At 43.3% G+C, this 22,681-nt stretch overlaps 1 protein-coding gene across 44 annotated transcripts in view; it reads left to right on the plus strand.

The window, feature by feature from the left end:
- LOC110490454 (protein phosphatase 1 regulatory subunit 12A) overlaps positions 1-22,681 on the plus strand; it is a 77,052-nt gene that overhangs the window by 20,822 nt on the left and 33,549 nt on the right. For all 44 annotated transcript variants that reach the window (XM_090200702.1, XM_090200665.1, XM_090200660.1 and 41 more), the window contains exons 2-7: positions 4,703-4,833; positions 15,386-15,504; positions 20,944-21,103; positions 21,787-21,931; positions 22,073-22,147; positions 22,391-22,482. In XM_090200702.1, coding sequence (XP_090056828.1) covers positions 4,703-4,833; positions 15,386-15,504; positions 20,944-21,103; positions 21,787-21,931; positions 22,073-22,147; positions 22,391-22,482 — 722 coding nt within the window. The remainder of the gene's footprint in view (positions 1-4,702; positions 4,834-15,385; positions 15,505-20,943; positions 21,104-21,786; positions 21,932-22,072; positions 22,148-22,390; positions 22,483-22,681) is intronic.

The following is a 22,681-nucleotide window of genomic DNA, read 5'->3' on the forward strand; positions in this document are numbered from 1 at the left end:
TTAGGAGTACTTTTCAGTGTTTGAAAAGAGCATCGGTTACAACAGTCCTGTGTGTTAGTGTTGAAAGTACCCTCCAGTGAAAATAAGATGTTGAGTGTTCTGTCTCTTAGCAGCACTGAGATTGAGTACATACTAGTTACACCTGTGGTAAATTCCCACAGTTTCTCAAATCACAAGCAGGCCTGGTAAGAATTGATCCACTATTATAAATTATTCCAGTAGCCACCTTTGGGGAAAAAGTAAATGTAGAGATTCCTAAGAATGTTACAGAGCTGTGTGTTTCATAGAAATGTAAAAAACAATATTGCAACTGGTAAGGATGATTACATCTCGATTTACTTCAACTTAATTAAACAGTCCGCTAGGATCTCTTGCTAATTGGTCAGTAACACAAAAATAGCATCATTACCTGGCTTTGGGTGGTGGGTGTCACGAGATGACAACTACTTTGCCATTCTCCCTGGTCGGACCATTTTTAATGGATAAACAGACTGTTTTTCAGATGGAGAGGCACGTACATTTTAAAGCTGCGAAATGTAACCTTTGGACACACTGACCAAATTCACATAGAAATGTGTGAAAAGTTATATCTGTCGCTCTCATTTGAAAGCAAGTCTAAGAAGCAGTAGATCTGTTCTTTGTGCTATTTCTTTGCTTCAAATGGCTGGAAATACAATATTTCTCTACACTAGCTTGCTTTGTCACAAACTGAAATTAGGGGAACTATTACAATTTGAGAAAAAAAAAAAAAAAAAAAAAAAAAAAAGCGCTGTCAGTGTTTACTTCCCAGAACCCCTCTCTTCCTCCGTTAGACCGTTAGAGAAGGGCATTCCCAGAAAGGCCACCTTACCTGCTGGCTAAGGCACCTGCTATGGAGGTGCTTTACATATCACTCGCGCATATATTGGCCTGTGGCCCTGACTTTGGACTTCATCTGGTTTCAGGGCTAGTGGTGATCCAGTTAGACTCATAATGTAAACCATTGTAAAACAATTTGACACAACCTGGTGCGTTCACGAGTTTTAGTGACAAATGTCAAAATATATAAGGTCGCCAAAGCAAATCTGAGAAATGTATTTATATTGTTTGCTTAGTAGGAAATGAATGTCCAACTAGTCAGTGACAACTTTTTTTGAGTTTGACAGCAACTATGTGAGCTAAAGACACTGTCGTGGGATTTCCTATGTAGAAGAACCCCTTACCTTCCAATGACTTGTGTAGCTTGTGAGCGTCATGAAGCAGAACATGTTACATGTGCGTGCTTGTTTGATATAGTTTGTAGCGCAAACCGTTCAGACTCTAGACTTAAGACCTGGCCCTGGGGCTTTTCGGGATCGGCTATTGTCTCATAAACACCGTTAATCACACAGACGAATGGTTGGTGTCTTTAGATTCAGAATAAATAGATGAATCCGATGGTACAGCCCAGGAATATTTTAAAAGGGGTTTGAAGTCCAAAACGCACTGGCATTAGTGGGACTCATTGGTTTTAAGAACCTGCTGGAAGGGAAATGGAGAAATAGCCCCTCTGCTATACTCAGCTGCTGTTTTCATGTTATGTCTGTTAGCACAACCCTCTTCAGTATTACTATCGACGACATCGCTCTGTGTGGTTGAGGAACACTGGACTTGAACTGCGAGTCATGATGATGCTACATTTATTTTGCGAGTTCGAGACACCGCATTGCCCTCTCCTTCCTGCCCCGTCTGTGTTATGCAGACTGCTGACAAGGCCTGCTCTCTAGCTAGAACACTGGTCAAACAGGTTTGCATGGTAACGTGTATGTTTCCTATGGAGTGCGAGTCAGTACATGTCTGTAGTGTTTCCCCTATATTCAATAAATTAAGTGTTACCCTTGACACTGCTGACAAAAGTTTCCCCTAGGATTGTCTGTGTGCAGAACAGGCCTGTCTGTCAGGCGTCATTCGTGGTGTGAGGCGGGCTTTACTCACAATGTCTCCTGTTATTACCTACATTTAATAGTCAGATTAGCTCCCTCTCTCCCCATAGTGTGTTTAGCATTCAAATAGAGATGGCTTTGTCTGCCTTGTTTGGCTTTAACCACCGAAACACTACTGAAATCCCCCGTCAGTAAAAAGATGGTACAACCCATTCCCGGTATTGCTCCCGTTGCATTTCTCAGCAGCTCCTCTATTGGTCAAGGAATGCCCCCCCCCCCCCCCCTAACTTTAAACAGTGGCAGTGTCCCTCCTGCGTCAGTGGGTGTCTCTCGCAGGCCACTGAGCGATGCCTGGCTGCCCCACTCTGTCTCTGAGCGGTAACCGAGTGGGGCAGCCAGGTATGCCACTTTCCCCACAGCTCTGCCAAAGGACTGTTAGCAAAGGATGAGACTTGCCATCTTCTCCTTTAATTTGTCCTCCTCGTCCTGTCCCCCTGGCTGCCATGCTACTCGTCCCTGGGATGTTGGCAGTAACTCTGGCACCTGTCAGCTACAAACAATTACAGCCATTAAGGGATTACCATTGTTGGGCTCCTGTAGCCGGTGGGCTGGGCCTCTGTAGGGGATGACGCAGAGGGGAGCATCAGGAACTGAGTGACTTCTCCTTAAGGGGCATGGTAGCAGATTTGTATACAAATCGACTGACCTAAATCGCTACTACCTTAGTTACCTATAGTATCAGTCACCTGCAGATATGAGACTTCAGACGGTGCAGAACAACGGTCTAGCTGTTTGAATACCGTCTACAGTTAGCTACATTATTTTGGTTTCAGCATTTAGCAGACAGTCTCTTATCAAGAATGACCACAATGAATCTAAGGGATGGTGACTGAACTCTTGACAGACAGACGGGCCTAGCGTCATCTTGTCACTCAGCTGGAGTGTGGTTGTGAGCAGCTGTGTGGGTTGCGCTCAGTGGAGTGCCGTCTGTCTGCCCTGCAGCAAAGTCAGAGGAGCCCAGCCAGCCAGTGAGTTAAAGGTGGATACGCACCTGGATACATTCTTCCAAGCAGCTGCCTGAACAGCTTTACATCCTACGGCCTCCACACGCACCCATGTCCCCATGAGGGAGCATTTTCCTTGTTTTACTATCCTTGCGGGGACTTTGAGGATATCGGGTATCCATGAGGATAGTAAATTACACACACACACACACAGTCCCAGAAAAGAGCAGCGAGGCCCACGCAGACTCTTCTCCAGCCCTGGCCATGTACGATTCTGTAAACGGCCCAAATTTGGACAAGGATTCCAGCCAGATAGAGCCGTGACCCAAACGTGAGTCCGGTGTGCGTTTTCCCCCCTCGTCGCTTTTGAGGCATCATAGCAGCTCACAGAGTGGGAATCTTTACAGGCTTTAGAACGGGGGAGCCCTCAAGGTCAGAAAGTTATCTAGAGATCAAGGTTATGGAACGCAAAGAAGGGAATTCAATTCCATGTCCTGGGTCCGTAAAGGAATCCCAGAATGACATTTAACAGTAGTGCATTCAGTCGAATGAGGGTAGGGGGGGCCTTTCGGGCAGTCCTGGTTTTGTGAAATCCACTTACTGTAATAACTAAGATCTGAAACTTGCCGTCAAAAGTGAAAGGTTGTTTCACTAATTTTGTCCAGCTTTATTCCCGTCGTTCCTGTGTACAATGTTTTGCCCAGCCTGGCCTTGTTTCTTTGTTGACAGTCACCTTGTTGTCTGGCTGGCTTTGAAGCGGGTGACATTTTAACCCCTAGGTCGTCACTGAGGTCTCTAAATCTGTCCCAGCAGCCCCTCGTCCTCTGAACAGAGTCAACTCCCTACGGCGCTCTCACTCTCCTTTCTCTCTCTCTTCTACAGATAGTTGGCCTTTGTCATCCCTTTGACCTCTCAGCCTCGGCAGGGAACGCCCCCAGCTAGTATGCACACACACAGTTGCTGGCTCACTCCCACATGTCATTTTATTGTATTGTTACGGTTTGTTTTTGGATGCAACCTAAAATTAGCAGATTAGTCTTTACAGCCATTTTGTAGTTTCGTTGCTTAGGCCTAATATTTTTCCCTTCTCAGGTTTGTGCTCCTTGCCTGTATCAAGTCCTGGCATGCATATTTGAGGGAAAAGAAGACTCCTTAGAATTTCTGACTTACCGGTTTCTTGTTCCTAGAATGCAACGGATTAGCTTATTCCTGGGACTAAATACTACTGAGTCGAGGGTATAATGGCGAGTGTGTTTTGGGTAGCTCAATGGACTTTTCTGTTGAACCACATTTTGACTGGAGTGAAACATCGGTCATGTTGTCTAGAGCGGCACAAATCCATAGGTACAGCCTTTGAATGGGACAGCCTAAAAGAGGGAGTGAAAAGTCAAAGAATTTGCATATGAGTTGTCGGAGAACGCCCAATTTCCCCTCATCCCAACAGCAGTAGGACGCCCTGAGGTATTCCAAACACCTCGGCTATGTCCTGACATTTTGGCCATTGGTAACCCTGCCAACATACCCCAACAATTTCTGAAGAAGTGAGGCGCCTCTTTTCAAACGGTGAGGTAGGTAGCCCCTACTGACACCACCCACTCCCTGTCGGCGGGGTCAACCGGGGGTGTGTGCACACCACACACAGGTTCTGCTTGCTGGTTCTTGACACTGAGGAAGGCATCACTGCATGTCTCTGAAGGCTTGTGAATTTTCTCCTTTCGGGGGTCGTCACTGAAGTTTCTTAGAAAAGTCCAACATGTAACACTAACGTACTTTCTATTTCTCTCTCCCTCCCTTCAGGCGTGCATAGATGACAACGTGGACATGGTAACCTTCCTGGTGGAGCATGGGGCTGCCATCAACCAGCCCGACAATGAGGGCTGGATCCCCCTCCACGCCGCAGCCTCTTGTGGATACATGGACATAGCAGAGTAAGTACAGCTGCTGGGATGGAGGTGTCATGGCTGACGTGGCGAGGGTCCGGCTGGAGGCTCTTATGGACCTCTAGGGAATGGCTAGTCTCTAGGGCCCACACGCACACGCATTAGTGCATTGGAATAACCCCATTATGTACCAGCCCTTTCACAATGTTGCCTGACGACTCACCCTGAATTAAATTCTGCTGCTCTGATCGCTACATACATGATCGTATACATTAATCGTGGAGAACAAATGTAATTTTGGCTGGTGCGACATGGCTGGCTAGCCAGGCAATTCACCTTGAGCAAAACCCATTTTTATCAATGGAGGCTGACTCACAGGCACATCAATGGTCAGGTTTTTTTTTTTTTTTCTCTTCTCAATTGAACAAGTGTTTATTTTGCATTGCCAAGTGTTACAAGGCTATTCCCTGAGGTTTATGGCTGGTTGAACACGTAATTGTGCGAATGCCTTTTCATTTGGAGAACATGCATTACCCTGCCCAGACACATTTTGTTGTAAATCACTAGTCCGGTTAGGTCATCAGTTAATGTTTTTCTATTCAATCATCTTAGACTTTGAAATGCATTGCTAATCAATTCAATCCTAATAGCTGCTACTTATGGACTAGACAGCCTAAACTTGTCAGGGGTCACTGTTTTTAAATGGTTCGTGTTTCTCCAAGGTGCATGATTACATGTTGATTGGGGCAACCGCCTGTCTGATGGCCCCAACAACCTCGCACAAGTTCCTTGTGATGTAATCAATCTAGAGAAATCGGGGTTAACCTCCGGCATCAGACATTACTCCAGTTGTTTTCCGAACCTTTCTTTCATTGTCCTTTTGAGGTAAGAAGGCTGTTTAAAGGGATCAGAAACCGGGCCGGCAAGTAGGGAGATATTATCAGTAGATATTTTAAACCGGCTGAGGATCTCACTTGCACTCATTGTGCAGTGACCTGTTTTACTTATCTGTATTATATTACAGGAGCCTGGCATGAGCGTTGTTATCCCACAATCGCACCCTGTGCAGTCTTGCTGCCCAAGTTGGAGTAGAATTATCATACTACGTTACCAATGTTATTGATTGACAAATTCCTTTTTATGGTGTTTCATGAGCTGCAATTGGTTGTTGTAATTCCAAGAGCCGCCTTATACATATTTCCAGAAAGTTCTATCCTTCAGACTTCCCTCTCACCCCTACGGCAAATTATTTAGTAAAAATAAGTAAAAAAGCTGTTGAATGTTCAGTTAAATCATTTTCATACAGTGGGTAGTCTACCTTATTGCTCCATTTTTCTCCATCTCAGGACTGGGCTGTTGAAGACAAGGGCTCTCTTTACTTTCACACAATGCAGTGAGGAATGAAGGAGAAATGTGCAGGGCCTTGTCTGATATGGATGACTAATGGAGTGCTCTGGTCTTGGGCGACTCTGGGACCTGATGTGGGTGGTAGGAGCACATAGCAGTGCCATTTCAGCCCACAACACTGTCCCCGTCATTCCCATAATGAGGCCTACAGAGCCGGAAAGGCAATGGCAGCCTTTTACGCCAAGCCCTTTAGTGTCGAACCAACAACCATCCGATGGCAGTAGTTCTGAGCAATTAACCAACACTTCTGTTATTAAAAAAAAAAAAAAACTCATTGAATTGGATTCCATTTAGTTTTTCTGTGAGCTCAATACGCAGTGTTGAAAACTGTGATTATAGTAGGGAGTTGCAGTTTCCAACAGGCCAATAGTATACATAGTTTAGCGCAGGAAACATGGCAATGACTATAATCCATTGCGAGACTACTTGTCCAGTCTTTAGTACAGACCGTCTGTGTGGGGTAGACCGAGAGAAGAGACGAGAACACTGATCGAGAGGGTTGCTTCGTGGTATATCTATCTGAAAATACATGATCTATGTGATAGTTGGTATTCAGGAGTCATAAAAGTAGGCTTTATTTACTTTGACAATAACATTTTTAGGAATTTTACAGACCGCATAGGCAGCAGCTCTATAGAGATGAGGACTTGGAATGAAATTGGTCATCAAATGTAATATAGAGAAGACATTTTTTTATTAAAATAATGTAAATAAATTATTTTATACGTAATAAGCAGTTGGGCTGGGCAGTATACCGCTATTAATGCACAGACCGATATGGATTTTTACTTCACCCTCTATAACAGTATTTCAATGTTTTGGTTTGTTGAATGTGAGGCACAACACCAGCATGTCCGTAATGTCAATTTTTATAGTTCACTCCGTTTGCTACTTGCAATTCGACGCTCCTGCATTCCGCTTCCCACGCCCTGCCCCCTGTCACTCAAGGAGAGCAGTTGTTGGTGTTGCTTGGCTGTGTAGTCATGAGCACTTCACTTGCTGCTTACTTTGGAGCTAATGCGAACTGGTGGTTAGCTGGCTAGCTAAATGTAATCGGAGTTGGAGCAAACCTAATGGCTAATTACATCCTGAAACCAGTGCTGGTGTAGGCATAGATCTGCATGTTTGTGTAATGGTATCTACTAAATCAGAGGACTAGGTGAAGTATGAATTTGTTAGCTAGCTAGCTACATAAAGGGGAACATAACTTCATATTGGGACCCCTGGGAAACACTGACCAACACTTTGGTTCCTTTCCTTACACTGGCTTATCCCTGGCTTATTCATTTATGTCAAACAACAATGCATTCAAAGTGCTGCCCACTATATTCCAACTGTTGAATTACAATCATTATATTTCCATGATTCCAACAGTACACCGATAACCTATGCCTAGATATCTCATAATTTTTAAAATATTTTTTTGTACATGCATACATACTAGAGGTCGACCGATTATGATTTTTCAGTGCCGTATACCGATTTTATTGGAGGACCAAAAACAATTACAACAATACTGAATGAACAATGAACACTTATTTTAACTTAATATAATACATCAATAAAATCAATTTGGTCTCAAATAAATAATGAAACCTGTTCCATTTGGTTTAAATAATGCAAAAATAAAGTGAAGAAAGTAAAAGTGCAATGTCAAAAAGCTAACGTTTAAGTTCCTTGCTCAGAACATATGAAATCTGGTGGTTCCTTTTAACATGAGTCTTCAATATTCCCAGGTAAGAAGTTTTAGGTTGTAGTTATTATAGGACTATTTCTCGCTCTACCATTTTGTATTTCCTATACCTTTGACTATTGGATGTTCTAATAGGTACTTTAGTATTGCCAGCCTAATCTCGGGAGTTGATATGCTTGAAGTCAAACAGCGCAATGCTTGAAGCATTAAGAAGAACTGCTGGCATACGCAGGAAAGTGCTGTTTGAATGAAATCTTACGAGCCTGCTGCTGCCTACCACCGCTCAGTCAGACTGCTCTATCAAATCGTAGACTTAATATAACACACAAATACGAGCCTTAGGTCATTAATATGGTCAAATCGAAAACAAAACGTTAATTCTTTCAGTGAAATACGGAACCGTTCCGGCATCCCTAAATCTAAATATTGCTGTTACATTGCACAACCTTCAATGTTATGTCATAATGTAAAAAATTATGTAAAATTCTGGCAAATTAGTTCGCAACGAGCCAGGCGGCCCAAATTGTTGCATATACCCTGACTCTGCGTGCAATGAACGCAAGAGATGTGACACAATTTCCCTAGTTAATATTTCCTGCTAACATGAATTTCTTAACTAAATATGTAGGTGTAAAAATATAGACTTCTTCTGTGTATTGATTTTAAGTTTATTGATAGCATAACATCATGTACACTTAGCATCAGGAAGCTTGGTCACAAATCAGAAAAGCAATCAAATTAATCGTTTACCTTTGATCTCTGGATATTATCACTCACGAGACTCCCAGTTACACAAATGTTCCTTTTGTTCCATAAAGATTATTTTTATACCCAAAATACCGATGTTTGTTTGTCACGTTATGTTCAGAAATCCACAGGATTTATTCGACAGCGCAGACATATATTCCAAATAATATCCATAATGTCCACAGAAACATGTCAAACGTTTTTTATAATCATTCCTCATGATGTTTTTAAAATATATATTCGATAATATATCAACCGAGTGTAGGTTTTTCCAAAAACAGCGGGAGGAACAATGGCGGCGTTACTCAGTTGCGCAAATGTGATCCTTCACGCTCATTTTTCAAAATAAAAGCCTGAAACTTTCTACAGACTGACACCTTAGGGAAGCCATAGAAAAAGGAATCTGGTTGATATCCCTTTAAATGGAGGATAGGCTTGCATAGGACCAGAGGTTTCAAAATAAGAGGCACTTCCTGATTGGATTTTCCTCAGGCTTTCGCCTGCAATATCAGTTCTGTTATACTCAGACAATATTTTTACAGTTTTGGAAACTTTTAGAGTGTTTTCTATCCTAATCTGACAATGATATGCTTATTCTAGTTTCTGGGGCTGAGAAAAAGGCAGTTTCAAATGGGTACGTTTTTTAAGCCAAAAACGAAAATACTGCCCCCTACACGCAAAGGTTAAATCATCCCCCGTGATTCAATGATAATTTAACAGGCAACACAGGACAAGCTAGATAACAACACTGTTGATATTACTAGTTTAACAGGTGATTATGTTAAGATGGATCATTTATTTATAAGATAAGTTTAATGCTAGCTAGCAACTAACCTTGGCTCCTTGCTGCACTCGCGTAACAGGCGGTCAGCCTGTTGCAATGTGCAATGTAATCGGCCTTAATCGGTGTCCAAAAATGCTAATTACTGATTGTGATTAGAACTTGAAATCGGCCCTAATCGGTCAACCTCGAATACATACATGCATGCATACACACAGTTATAAACCAATGAGGAGATGGGAGAGGCAGGACTTGCAGCGCGATCTGCGTCAGAAATAGAAATGTCTTCTATTTTAGCCCTTGGCAAACCAGATGCTTGTGAGCAGTGTGGGTGCAATAATTGAATAACATAGATTCCTAAATGTATTTTGCAATGCGAGCTGTGTAGTCAGGGTATTAGGTCAGTTAGGATCACCACTTTATTTAAAAAATGTGAAATGTCAGAATAAGTATTTCTTTCTTCACATTCCCAGTGGGTTAAAGTTTACATACACCAAATTAGTGTTTGGTAGCATTGCCTTTAACTTGTTTAACCTAGGTCAAACGTTTTGGGTAGCCTTCCACAAGCTTCCCACAATAAGTTGGGTGAATTTTGGCCCTTTCCTCCTGACAGAGCTGGTGTAACTGAGTCAGGTTTGAAGGCACACACTTTTTCAGTTCTGCCCACAAATGTTCTATAGGATTGAGGTCAGGGATTTGTGATGGCCACTCCAATACCTTGACTTTCTTGTCCTTAAGCTATTTTGCCACAACTTTGGAAATATGCTGCAATTGAAGAAACTTTCAAAGTTCTTGATATTTTCCGTATTGACTGACCTTAATGATCTGACCCTTTTTTCCCCTGCCTAAAATGCCTAAAATGACACACCCAATCTAACTGTAGCTCAAGGATATGTATATTTTTGATACCAATTGAAATGGAACACTTTGAAGCTTGTGGAAATGTGAAATTATAGCAGAATAACACACTAGATCTGGTAAAAGATAATACAAATACTTTTTCTTTCTTCATCTTTGAAATGCAAGAGGCCACAATGTATTCCAGTTTAGGCACAATTTTGATTTGGCCCACTAGATGGAGGCAGTGTGTGCAAAGTTTTAGACTGTTCCAATGAACCATTGTGTTTCTGTTCAAAATGTATCATGTCTGCCCAAATGTGCCTAATTGGTTTATTGATACATTTTCAAGTTCATAACTGCACTCTCCTCAAACAATAGCATGATATTATTTCCCTGTAATAGCTACTGCACATTGGAGAGTGCAATTCGATTAAGAATTATTTAAGCTTTTTGCCCATATCAGATATGTCTCTGTCCTGGGAAATGTTCTTGCTACTCACATTAGCTAAACTGTCCCATGTGGGGGGTGGGGGTCACCGATCTGAGGTTAACTTCTCTGCGATATGTGGAATGACAGCCATTTTTTCCAGCCAAAGGGAGGAGTCACAAAAAGCAGAAATAGAGATCAAATTAATCACTAACGTTTGATCATCAGATGACACTTATAGGACTTAATGTATGTTTTGTTTGATAAAGTTCATATTTATATTTTTTTTAAATCTGAGTTTACATTGGTGCATTACGTTCAGTAGTTATAAAATATGCGGTAATATTGCAGAGAGCCACATCAATTTACAGAAATACTCATAATAAACATTGATAAAGATACGACTATTATACATGGAACTTTTAGCTAAACTTCTCCTTAATGCAACCGCTGTCAGATTTCAAAAAAACTTTACGGAGAAAGCAAACGATGCAATAATCTAAGTACAGCCTTTTGACAACAAAGCAGCCAAAAAGATACCCGCCATATTGGGTAGTCAACATTACTCAGAAATAGCATTTTAAATATGCACTTACCTTTGATCTTCATCAGAATGCACTCCCAGGAATCCCAGTTCCACCTTAAATGATTTGATTTGTTTGATAGTGTCCATCAGTTATGTCCAAATATCTTCTTTTGTTAGGGCGTTTGGTAAACAAATCCAAAAGCACGTTCAGGTCGCGTCGGATGAAAAGTTCAAAAAGTTCCATTACAGCCCGTAGAAACATGCCAACCTAAGTATGGAAGCAATCTTTAGATGTTTTTAACAACTTCATTAATGTTCCAACCGGACAATTCCTTTGTCTGTACAAATTAAGTGGAACGTAGCTACCTTTCACGTGAGCTCGCCAGACCGAGGCTGTGGCACTCTGTCAGACCACTCGCTCAAAGAGCCCTTATGAGCCCCTCCTTTAGAGTTGAATCCCCAATTAGGTTCTAAATACTGTTGACATCTAGTGGAAGCCTTGGGAAGTGAAACATAACTAATATCACCCTGTATCTTCAATGGTGGCTGAGTTGAAAAACTACAAACCTCAGATTTCCCACTTCCTGGTTGGATTTTTCTCAGGTTTTCGCCTACCATATGAGTTCTGTTATACTCAGACATCATTCAAACAGTTTTAGAACCTTCAGAGTGTTTTCTATCCAATAATAATATGCATATATTAGCATCTGGGAGTAGGAGGCAGTTCACTCTGGGCACGCTATTCATCCAAAAGTGAAAATGCTGTCCCCTATCCCAATTAATCTTCAATTATGTTCCAACTGGAGAATTCCTTTGTCTTTAGAAATGCAATGGAACGCAGCTACCTCTCACGGGAGCGCGCGTCATGGCACTCTGCCAGACCTCTCAGTCAAACAGCTCTCTTTTGCTCCCCTTTCACAGTAGAAGCCTCAAACAAGGTTCTAAAGACTGACATCTAGTGGAAACCTTAGGAAGTGCAATATGACCCCATAGACACTGTGTATGGGATAGGCAAAGACTTAAACCTACAAACATATTTCCCACTTTCTGGTTGGATTTTTTTCTCTCTGGTTTTTGCCTGCCATATGAGTTCTGTTATACTCACAGCCATCATTCAAACTGTTCAGTGTTTTCCATCCAAATCTACTAATTATATGAATATTCTAGCTTTTGGACCTGAGTAGCAGGCAGTTTACTCTGGGCACCTTTCTATCCAAGCTACTCAATACTGCCCCCCAGTCCCAAAGAAGTTACACTAATGGACTGTCATTTTTTCTTTGCTCATTTGAGCTTTCCTTGCCATAGTTTAGACTTAGCCCTGTGGTAAAATACCTTCTGTATAGTACCCTAACTTGCCACAACACAACTGATTGGACATTCCAAAAACGTACTTTTAACATGGCACACCTGTTAGTTGAAATGCATTCCAGGTGACTACCTCATGCAGCTTGTTGAGAGAATGCCAAGAGTGTGCAAAGCTGTTTATAAAGGCAAAGGGTTTGTTTAACCCTTTTTTTTGTTACTACATGATTGCATATGTTATTTCATAGTTTTGAAGTTTTCGCTATTATTTTACAATTTAAAAATAAAGAACCCCTGGAAATGAGTAGGTGTCCAAACTTTTGACTTGTACTGTATATCTCATGATATGCTGTTTTTACCATATCTCCCGGCCCTAATAAGCAGTATTGTGCAGTCACCACCATCTTGCGACTTTTGGTAATTGTTTTATTCTGTTACAGCATTCAACCCACAATTTTTTATTTCAAAATCGAAAACCAAGTAATCTTTATCAAACCCAACCGATCTCAAAAAGCACATCGCTTGGCAGTAGATGGCAGGGTGAACTCCTAACCACAAGGCCCAACCACACCTTGTTAAACCCAGCTAAAATGGGGTGAAAGTGAATTCAAAGACAATGTGGAACTCTAAAATGTAACGGCGGTCGCTGAATCTCCATTACGAGGGAAGTTACCGGAATGCGCCGGTTTCAAGTGGTGTGTTCTAATGAGAAGGGTCTGCGTCTCTCCACGGCTGTAATTGGTAGCAGCAGGAGTCAAGATCTCCTGCTGTTCCAAGAGCCTCTTGAATCAGCCAGCACAGGGCGAGAAATCCGTGAGGAAAAGATAATTGGAGCGTGATTGACCACAAGGGTGAACCACTAGGCAAATTATGCAGTGAATGTGTGAACTAATTGTCTGATTAGAGGCAGGGTACTAGAAGGACAGCATGAACCCCCTCAGGTGGTTAGGTCAGTGGAGGGATACAACAGTAAACCCCTCAGGTGAATATGGTGTAATGACAGACTGCAATTTGGGGTGTTTCTTGATATGGGTGTTCCCTGATATCAGGAACCTGCCATTGGTCAGTTCCGGCCTTATGCAACTGATGGTTTCGCGACAGATTTGTTTACACAGCAGGTTAGGTGAATTAGCATGGCAGGTTAGGAAACTGTTAAGGTTAGGAAAAGGGTTAGGCTTAGCTACAGTTGTTAACCAAATAAAAATGTTATTTGTCACATGCGCTGAATACAGCTGTTGTAGACTTTACCGTGAAATGCTTACTGACAAGCCCTTAACCAACAATGCAGTTCAAGAAATGGTTCCAGGGGTACTGTTACCGAGTGTGTGGGGTACAGGTTGAGGTCATTTGTACATGTATGTAGGGGTAAAATGACTGCATAGATGATAAACAGCGAGTAGCAGCAGTGTAAAAAAAAAAAAGGGTGGGTGTCCATGTAAATTGTCCAGGTGGCAATTTGATTAATTGCTCAGCAGTCTTAAAAATTGGGGGTAGAAGCTGTTAAGGAGCCTTTTGGACCTAGACTTGGTGCTCCGGTACCACTTGCCGTGCAGTAGCAGAGAGAAGTCTATGACTTTGGTAACTGGAGTCTTTGACAATTTTTTTGGGGCCATCCTCTGACATCGCCTAGTGTATATGTCCTGGACTGCAGGAAGCTTGGCCCCAGTCATGTACGGGGCTGTACGCACTAACCTCTGTAGTGCCTTACGGTCAGATCCCAAGCAGTTGCCATACCAGGCGGTGATGCAGTCAGGATGATCTGGGGACCCATGCCAAATCTGTTCAGGCTCTTGATTGGGAAAAGGTGTTGTCGTGCCCTCTTCACGACTGTCTTGGTTGTCGTGCCCTCTTCACGGCTGTCTTGGTTGTCGTGCCCTCTTCACGGCTGTCTTGGTTGTCGTGCCCTCTTCACGGCTGTCTTGGTTGTCGTGCCCTCTTCACGGCTGTCTTGGTTGTCGTGCCCTCTTCACGGCTGTCTTGGTTGTCATGCCCTCTTCATAAAAGTGCAGTGCGCTTTTGACAATGGTGTTTTTGCAATTGTATTATGGAACAAACATTTGCTCATAGCCTAATGCGTTGTGCGTGTTGCTGCGCTTATAATGTGAAGAAAAAATAGTTTATAAAAATGTAAGCAAAATGTTCTGATGTTGCATCACTCATTTGCTTTTTAACGTGTTTTTTTAATGTAGCCTAGACTTACTGTTTGTATGACTGTTTGAGATCATCCTACAATTGTCCCGCAGTCTGTTTGGAATAAGCTATTTCTTTTTATACACGCTGACCAATAGAATAGGTCACTTTTTCTACTATGGGGGTTAGTAGATTGACAAAGGCTAGTTATTTTGCTGTTCGTTACTCGTCTTGTTGGCTGAGGAAAAGTAAATGTGGACGATTATTCAAAGTGCGACTCAGAATTTGGTAAGAAAGACATTGTTGATCCTTGAATTACCAAAATGTTTAAATGCTGCTGGTCCAATGTCTGGCGCCACATTTTCGTAACGGAATCCCTGGTTATGACATACAGGTTTTCATAATATATTCACTCGACTGTTTCCCTGCAGGTGAACAACAAATTATTGACAGAGTTATGGTAATTTGTAAATGCGTTATTTTCCAATCCTCGTAAATGTTTTTTTGCTAGAATTTGGACCATTTTTCTCTTCAAACCTTTCATAGGCCTACAGCAGTAGCTTTATATAGGCCTGAGATGGACGTGATTTCCTAGGCATTTTGATTGAACCTGTGTTCACCTGGGTTAAATAAGAGACTTGATCCATCCATATTGATTCAGTGATGAATGAATTTACTACTACTGAGTGTTACTAATACTACTTGGACTACTATTTACCTGTCCTAAGTAAGTGTGTGTTTGTGCAGGTATCTGATTGGCCAGGGAGCCAGCGTGGGGGTGGTGAACAGTGAGGGGGAGACACCACTGGACATCGCTGAGGAGGAGGCCATGGAGGAGCTCCTGAAGAATGAGATCAACCGACAAGGTACTGACGGACCGCAGCACTGACTCACTCGGTCTGCCCCACACTGACCTGACCATATCACTTCTGCTTTGTCCAAACGTTGTCCACCAAGCACATCATTAATGGGACTAAAACGACATAATGGAAATGTTTTTCATTAAGGTTTCAAATTAGATTACTTTTTAATGACACACGAGTGCTGCTACTTTGCTAGCATCAGTCTGTGTTTGCTACATACCAGGCAGTTATGCACTGCCTTTCCAAATAGACTGTTTAGGGATGAGAGGTGTGTGTGTGTGTGTGTGCGCGCAATGGATCGTGGTACATGCATCTAGGCCGCTGTGGCCTCCGGTCATATCAGGAAGCAGGTCTTGGCAGGCCTCCAGTGGCGTGCACTCCGCTTGGTTCAATAGCACTACAGCCTCCATGGCCAACAGCTCACTGGTCTAGTATAATTCCCCCTTTACTACTACACCCAATACCATGCCTACGTACATGATGTCCAGGTATGTCATGCGTGTACCATGTCATAAAGCATTTATGAAATCAAGTGAGACCCAGTCCCAGCAGCTTTGCCTCGGTGGAGAAGTTACATAGTGGAGATTAATGCCATCCACTTAAACTCTGTTTCTCTTTGTGATGATTCTAAACTGGATGGAAGGCTTTTTCTATTTTTTGCCCGGTGTTCTTGAGATGATGAAATGTACCCCCACCCCCCCCCCCCCCCCACCCCACGCTCTGGTGGGAGGCCTTGTTCAGACGTGCTAATGGCCCCTGGGACAAACTGCTCCTCTTCTCATGATGCTGCTGCGTTGTCGGAAGATTATGGCGCTCTCCTTCACCTAGTAGCCATTCCAAATGCACCTCTCATCAAATGCACTAAGTGTGGCTGGGCACCTTTGCGCTGTTTACGTTGTTAGCCATGCTAGCCACCAGACATAATTAGAAGTTAGGTTGCAGCTTGTCAGACAGCAGGCCCACCCCCTCTGTTTGCACCCTTCTCTGCTTAGGTTGCGCCTCCTGTAAGGTGTAGAAGAGTAGAACTAGGTGAAATTGTTTTTGACGGTATGTTTTTTAATAATTAAAGCTCTACGTTTGCTTTGAGTAGTGCGTGATCCTACAGTGGCAACACATACATTCCAAGTGATTTCAATGGCTCTTTCTCCATTCTGTTTTCTACTATTCAATTCAGCTTAAACCGAAAAAATAATAATAATTAAATCTGCATTTCCTGCACTCATTTGAGAATGTCCATACTGCCACGTAAGGCTGCACAATATAGGCAAAAAAACTAGGCCTTATTTTTAACCAAATGTTGCAATTGTGATTTGACTATTGATTTAGATCAAAACAATTGGGTGAACTGTTGGAATCATGGAAATATAATATTTATTCTAATTCTATAGTTAGAATATAAATAATAGTGGGCATTTTGAAGTGTTTGACATGACAACGTATGAAAATGCCAGGGAGGAGTTGACAGGGTAGGAACCAAAGTGATGGCCTGTGTTTCCTAAGGGACCCTATAGTCTGTGCTGCATTGACCATGCAGACTGAATTAAGGGTGTGTTCGTAAAATTAACTTGTGTGCCAGAGAACGCTCTGAGTGTTTGTAAATTCAGATTGTTTTCGTGCTCGGAGGGTTTCGAGCACACACTGGATGCTCTGGCCGAGGAGTAGTGTTGATCTGAGAGATCTGACCTCACAACGGCAGTCAAGCTAACTGGCTAAAATTAGCTAGCTTGCAAGTTACTTCCAGACATGAATGAGAGAACGCATCACTCACCCTTTTACTTGCCCTAGCAGAGCTGGTTAAGCTGTTTTCATGTTATCCAGAGTGTTGGTGATTAACTGTGCTGCTGGCAACAATTTTTGAGAGCCCTATCAGAGCCCTATCCCTTTTAACACTCCTCCAGTCCTAAGGGCTGAATGTGCAGAATTCATTCAGCAGTTATGACCTCTCCTCCTGTTTCGTTAGCATGCTACGCTACTTAAGAGAATTATATAACGGAGGCGGGGTCTTATCCCACGGGAGCCCCGCTCGTCTCAGCCGACTGCAGCTTTCAGCCGACTGCAGCTTTCAGCCGACTGCAGCTTTCAGCCGACTGCAGCTTTCAGCCGACTGCAGCTTTCAGCCGACTGCAGCTTTCAGCCGACTGCAGCTTTCAGCCGACTGCAGCTTTCAGCCGACTGCAGCTTTCAGCCGACTGCAGCTTTCAGCCGACTGCAGCTTTCAGCCGACTGCAGCTTTCAGCCGACTGCAGCTTTCAGCCGACTGCAGCTTTCAGCCGACTGCAGCTTTCAGCCGACTGCAGCTTTGTCTTAATTTGCTGTGCTTGATGGATATGCAGTCTGTGGCTTTGGAGCGGGACGTCAGCATGCCAGCTCCCAAGATCCCTTATTGACAGACACACAAACCCCTGCCTGCAGCACCACACACCACTGCATTTACCACCAGTCATATGACAGACATCAAACCACCGGGCCTTTTTAACATGCAAACGTTTCTCCCTCCTGGCTGTATCTGATCAGTGATACCACATCATTGTTTGTGTCGATGGGCAGTTACACTGGCAATTAGTTTGCAGCACGAGTGGATTGCCCAAGCTGTTCGATGGAACGCCACATAGGGAATTAATTCATTCAATTGTTCTTGAATTTACCACTAATGGCTAGAGCAGCTCTGTGTTCAGTAAGGTACAGTGTTGTGCAACTCCCTCTGTTTTTAATGGGATTTTCACCTCCCGTCGTGTGGTCTCCTCTCCAAAAGAGATATCATCTTGGTCATGGGGTTAAACTTGTTAAAGAGCCACCACTGTTCCCCCACGGCCGGGCGACTGACTCCACCTTCAGATCCCCTCTCTGCCTCCCAGACAGTTGCTCCACGAACGGCCAGGTGACTGGGCTGCCCCCCCACTCCCTCTAGCTGCCCATAAGGGCTGTCTCTGGTGCCCCCCCCCACACCCAGTTTCCCTGCTCAATGTCTTGGGGTAATTTTAGTTTTGGCTTGTCAACAGGTTTTCCCTTTAGTCCCGTGTTATCACATCCTCAGAGGTGACTTTCCTCAGAGGATTCACATGTTTGCTCCATGGCCAATTTTTTTTGGGGGGGGGGATATTTTGGTTTTACCAGACCATATGCAGGCCTAGCTTTGAGGGAGTGGGAGGGAGTGTGGTGGGGACTTAATCAGTCAGTTTTCTGGTCTACTGGCTTTTCTCTATTTATTTTCTCAGGGTCCCGGTAGAAGGTGCAATATTCTCTTGAAAAAGCAGCTTGGAATGTGTCCAGTTCCTCCACCAGGCTGCTGTTTTGTAGTCCTACTTAGGATCTATTAGTCTCCCTGCCTTTTTCTAGAACCAGTACAGGCTACTCCTTAAATGTCCCTTCTCTCTAGTAAGCGATAGGCCCGATTGTAGCAGTTGCAGTAAACATTTATACAGGCCAATTACTGCAAGGCTAGTAATGTTGATAATGCCTTGACTAATAGAGTTCCCCTGCCTTGCTGGTGCATTTGTAAAACATGCATCTGTGAGGTTGTGGACATCTCACCTTTTGTACCACAGTCCACCCGTTCCACAGACTGAATGCGCAGCAGCCCAGCAGAATAAAGGACTAATTGAGATCCATTATGACAGCAGTGCATTGTGTATTACACTGTAATGGCATCACATGGACTGGACTAAAGGGCAACGCATTACTCAACACTGCAGCCATGGTGCCATCTCCCCCCAAGACCAGCCTGAACCCATTGAGTCACTTCTGTATTGGAAAAATCTCTGTTTCATTGGACCATTCATTTGTGCAGTGAGTCAGGGATTTGACTCATAGAGCCACACCCATCCCCCTTTCAAATGGGGCTTGTTTATTCCATGCAGCCAGACATCATAGTGACCCAAGGTGTCGTTGATGAAAGGGATGGCCATCTCAATGCAAAGGCCTGTAGATTAGCTAGAAGTATTTTTGTCACAACCATTAACTCTTAATGCACAATGTGAAAGTAAAACTAAACTAGATGGACTGTGGTGAGCTGTAGCTGTGCAGCAGGATTGTTTTTTGGGGTGCCAGGAGTCAATTTAAGAGTCCTCTTAATTCCTTCCCACGATTGAAACGCAGCATGCAGACAAGCGGCGCTCTTGTCAGTGAATTTGGGCAGGAATTCTTGCCCAGGTCCCCTAGCTGACAGATCATCGTCCCTTGTTCTCCTCCGCTGGCCCCAGGCCTGAACTTCTGGTTGGAGTTAACTGCTCCCTGTCCATCCAGCCTAACACACTGTCAGACAGTTGAAAACTTATTTTGTCCTTTTAATTAGTCACGCTTCAGCTCGCTAATCGCATCAACAATGACAGGTAGTGTTAGCCAGCGCTGATTTAACTAATGTTGATCTATTTCTGAATAAATCAGATTATTCCTGGACATTCTATTCGATCTTTGTCAATCTTGTTCATTTTTTAATGCTGCTTGACTGTCCTTGGCCTTCTCATGAACGGAAAAATAAAGTGACTTCCTGAATGGATAGAAAAATAAAGTCCAGCCTTTTTTGCAAGAGCTGACCAATGAGGGATGACTGTGCATCATACGAGGAACCCAAAACCTATAGGATCAGCTGAAGTGTTGTTGGCTTCCACCCCAGAGCACTTATGCTCATTGTTTATGTAGTTGAGCACAATCAACTCAGAGCTGAGTAGTCACACACCTTCACCAGTCGCTCCAAATTTCAGCCGTCTCGCGTTCCAGTCGAGTGTCAGCAAGACAATACATGCCTGTTCCTGCAACAGCCTGTATAGTGCCGGGCCTATACCTTAGACATACTGACCCACATGGAAAACGTACTGTTTGCTCTGTCCCAAAGCAGTGATAACATTGACAAAATATTGAAATAAGCAATTTGTCAGAGGCCTCCAGTTAATGGAAAAGAGTGCTAGCTTTGCACAACCACAAGTGGATTATTTGCTTCAACTACATGCCTACATGGCTTGAATTTTGACACCTCACCATACAAAGTATGTCAGATGTCCATAGCTCGCTTACACCACTGTGTAAACTGTAGGGACATTTAGCCTGTTCTTGTGTAATATTCCAGGGCAGATTTCTGCTGTGTAAACGGTTTCAGCCGCATTTTGACTTTTTCATCCATTGTTAGTTTCAAATGAAACTCTGGACTGTAGTTCCCAATTTGAGTGTGAGCATTCAACTAATTCACTTAAGGCCATGTGTGCCAAGCATGTGGTATGTCCAGTTTCAGCTAATTTCAGGGTTCTGTTCTTTGAATAATTTCTGTAATATTCTAATGTTAGTTCCCTGGGGTTGAATGCCAGGAAGGCAGCATTATTTCCTGGCAGTTTCTGCCTTCTACTGCTATATAATATCCAGTGTTTATATGGACCGACCTCTCTTTTAAGTAGCCGTTAATCCACCCAGGCCAGACTAACAGTGGTCACTGTTAAACTCCGCCCCCACCAGGCGTGGACATCGAAGCGGCCAGGAAGGAGGAGGAGCGGATCATGCTGAGGGACGCCCGGCAGTGGCTCAACAGCGGAACCATCAACGACGTCCGACATGCCAAGTCCGGGGGGACCGCACTCCACGTGGCCGCCGCCAAGGGATACGCTGAGGTTTTAAAGTAAGTCCAGACTCCTTACCTCGCCTTTACCTCTAACAAGCTGTAGCCCATCGTTGGATTCCTTTTAATTCTAGACTTCGCCTTTATTAACGCTGATTTAAAAGATATTTCCACTTGTTATCGTTAGGTATTTGTTGTTCTTAGGATGCTGGATGCTGCTTATAGTCATGTCCCTTGTGGGATTTTACTTCATCAATGGTTATCAAAAGCCCATCTTCAGCTCTGTCCTGTCAGTACAGACAGACTGCCTAAGGGAGGGACTGCAGCACCCTGTCCATCTGCTCCTGGGAATGCAGCCAACGAAGTCTCCCACACACACTCCACTGCCATAGTTGGCTAACACTAACATCTACCATGTTGAGTACCAGATACTCCGAGGTCACTCAGAGGTCAACATTTTTCCTGTCCTGCAAGACGTTTATTGACTGAAATATGGGTCTTACACCTTTGCACAAATGTATTTGCGCTTATGGAAATAGTTGATAGAATACTTTTTCATTTATTTGTCTTTGGGTTCTGTTTTTGCGTAACTAATACAAAATACAGCCATAATGCTGCCACAGTAGCAAAAGCCTGGACACTGGCAATGCCTGATAAGATTAGGGTTCAGCACCAAATCCAAGAAAACAAGATCAGCTAAATCTCAAATACTATTTTTGTTTCCCCCCCTCTGTTCCCCCCAGGCTTTTAATCCAAGCAGGGTATGATGTAAATATTAAAGACTTTGACGGCTGGACCCCGCTCCACGCTGCTTCACATTGGGGCAAAGAGGAGGCCTGCAAGATACTGGTGGAGAACCTGTGTGACATGGACCTTATCAATAAAGTGGTGGGTAGTACTTCTATCCTCTATCTATACCCTCTAAGGTTCAGTTGAATATGGAGCATGTACTGTTACGTAATGTACTGTACTGCACATATGTGCTCTTCTCATAACACTATTTCTGAGAATTGTCTGTTTCCTCCTCAGGGTCAGACATCTTTTGATGTTGCAGATGAAGATGTCCTTGGCTACTTAGAGGAATTACAGAAGAAGCAGAATCTGGTAAGCCAGTGTGTGGCTAATGCTTACATAAGTGCTTTCATTTGAGCCTGGATGAACTGCATAACCTGTTATTATAGCTTTCAAAAGTGAAACTGCGACTCACTGGTATATGCCTTGCAGGTGTAAGCATAGCAGAAGCCCTTGATCAAATCTGACAATTCTGTTTTTTTCACGGCTGAAAGTTTGACGTTATGGCGTTAGGGTACTAACTGCCGTCAGTCATTAAACATTCTCTCGTTGCAGCTCAATAGTGAAAAGAAGGATGTTAAGAAGTCTCCCTTGATAGAGACGACGACCACCGGGGACAACAATCAAAATCTAAAATCCATTAAGAGGTAAATGTCCTGGTTGGGGGGGAGGGGACATTAGGTAGTCACTCAGTGAAATAAAGTCATGTAATGGATTGTTAATATTTTATGCATTAACCCCAGGGTAGGTCACCCACCCCCCTCTTTTACACTGCTGCTACTCTGTTATCTATGCGTAGTCACTTTAATGACTCTACCTACATGCACATATTACCTCAATTACCTT

Source organism: Oncorhynchus mykiss, chromosome 15, assembly GCF_057628025.1.
Source record: "Oncorhynchus mykiss isolate SJ-2025 chromosome 15, ASM5762802v1, whole genome shotgun sequence".
Taxonomy (NCBI): Eukaryota; Metazoa; Chordata; class Actinopteri; order Salmoniformes; family Salmonidae; genus Oncorhynchus; species Oncorhynchus mykiss.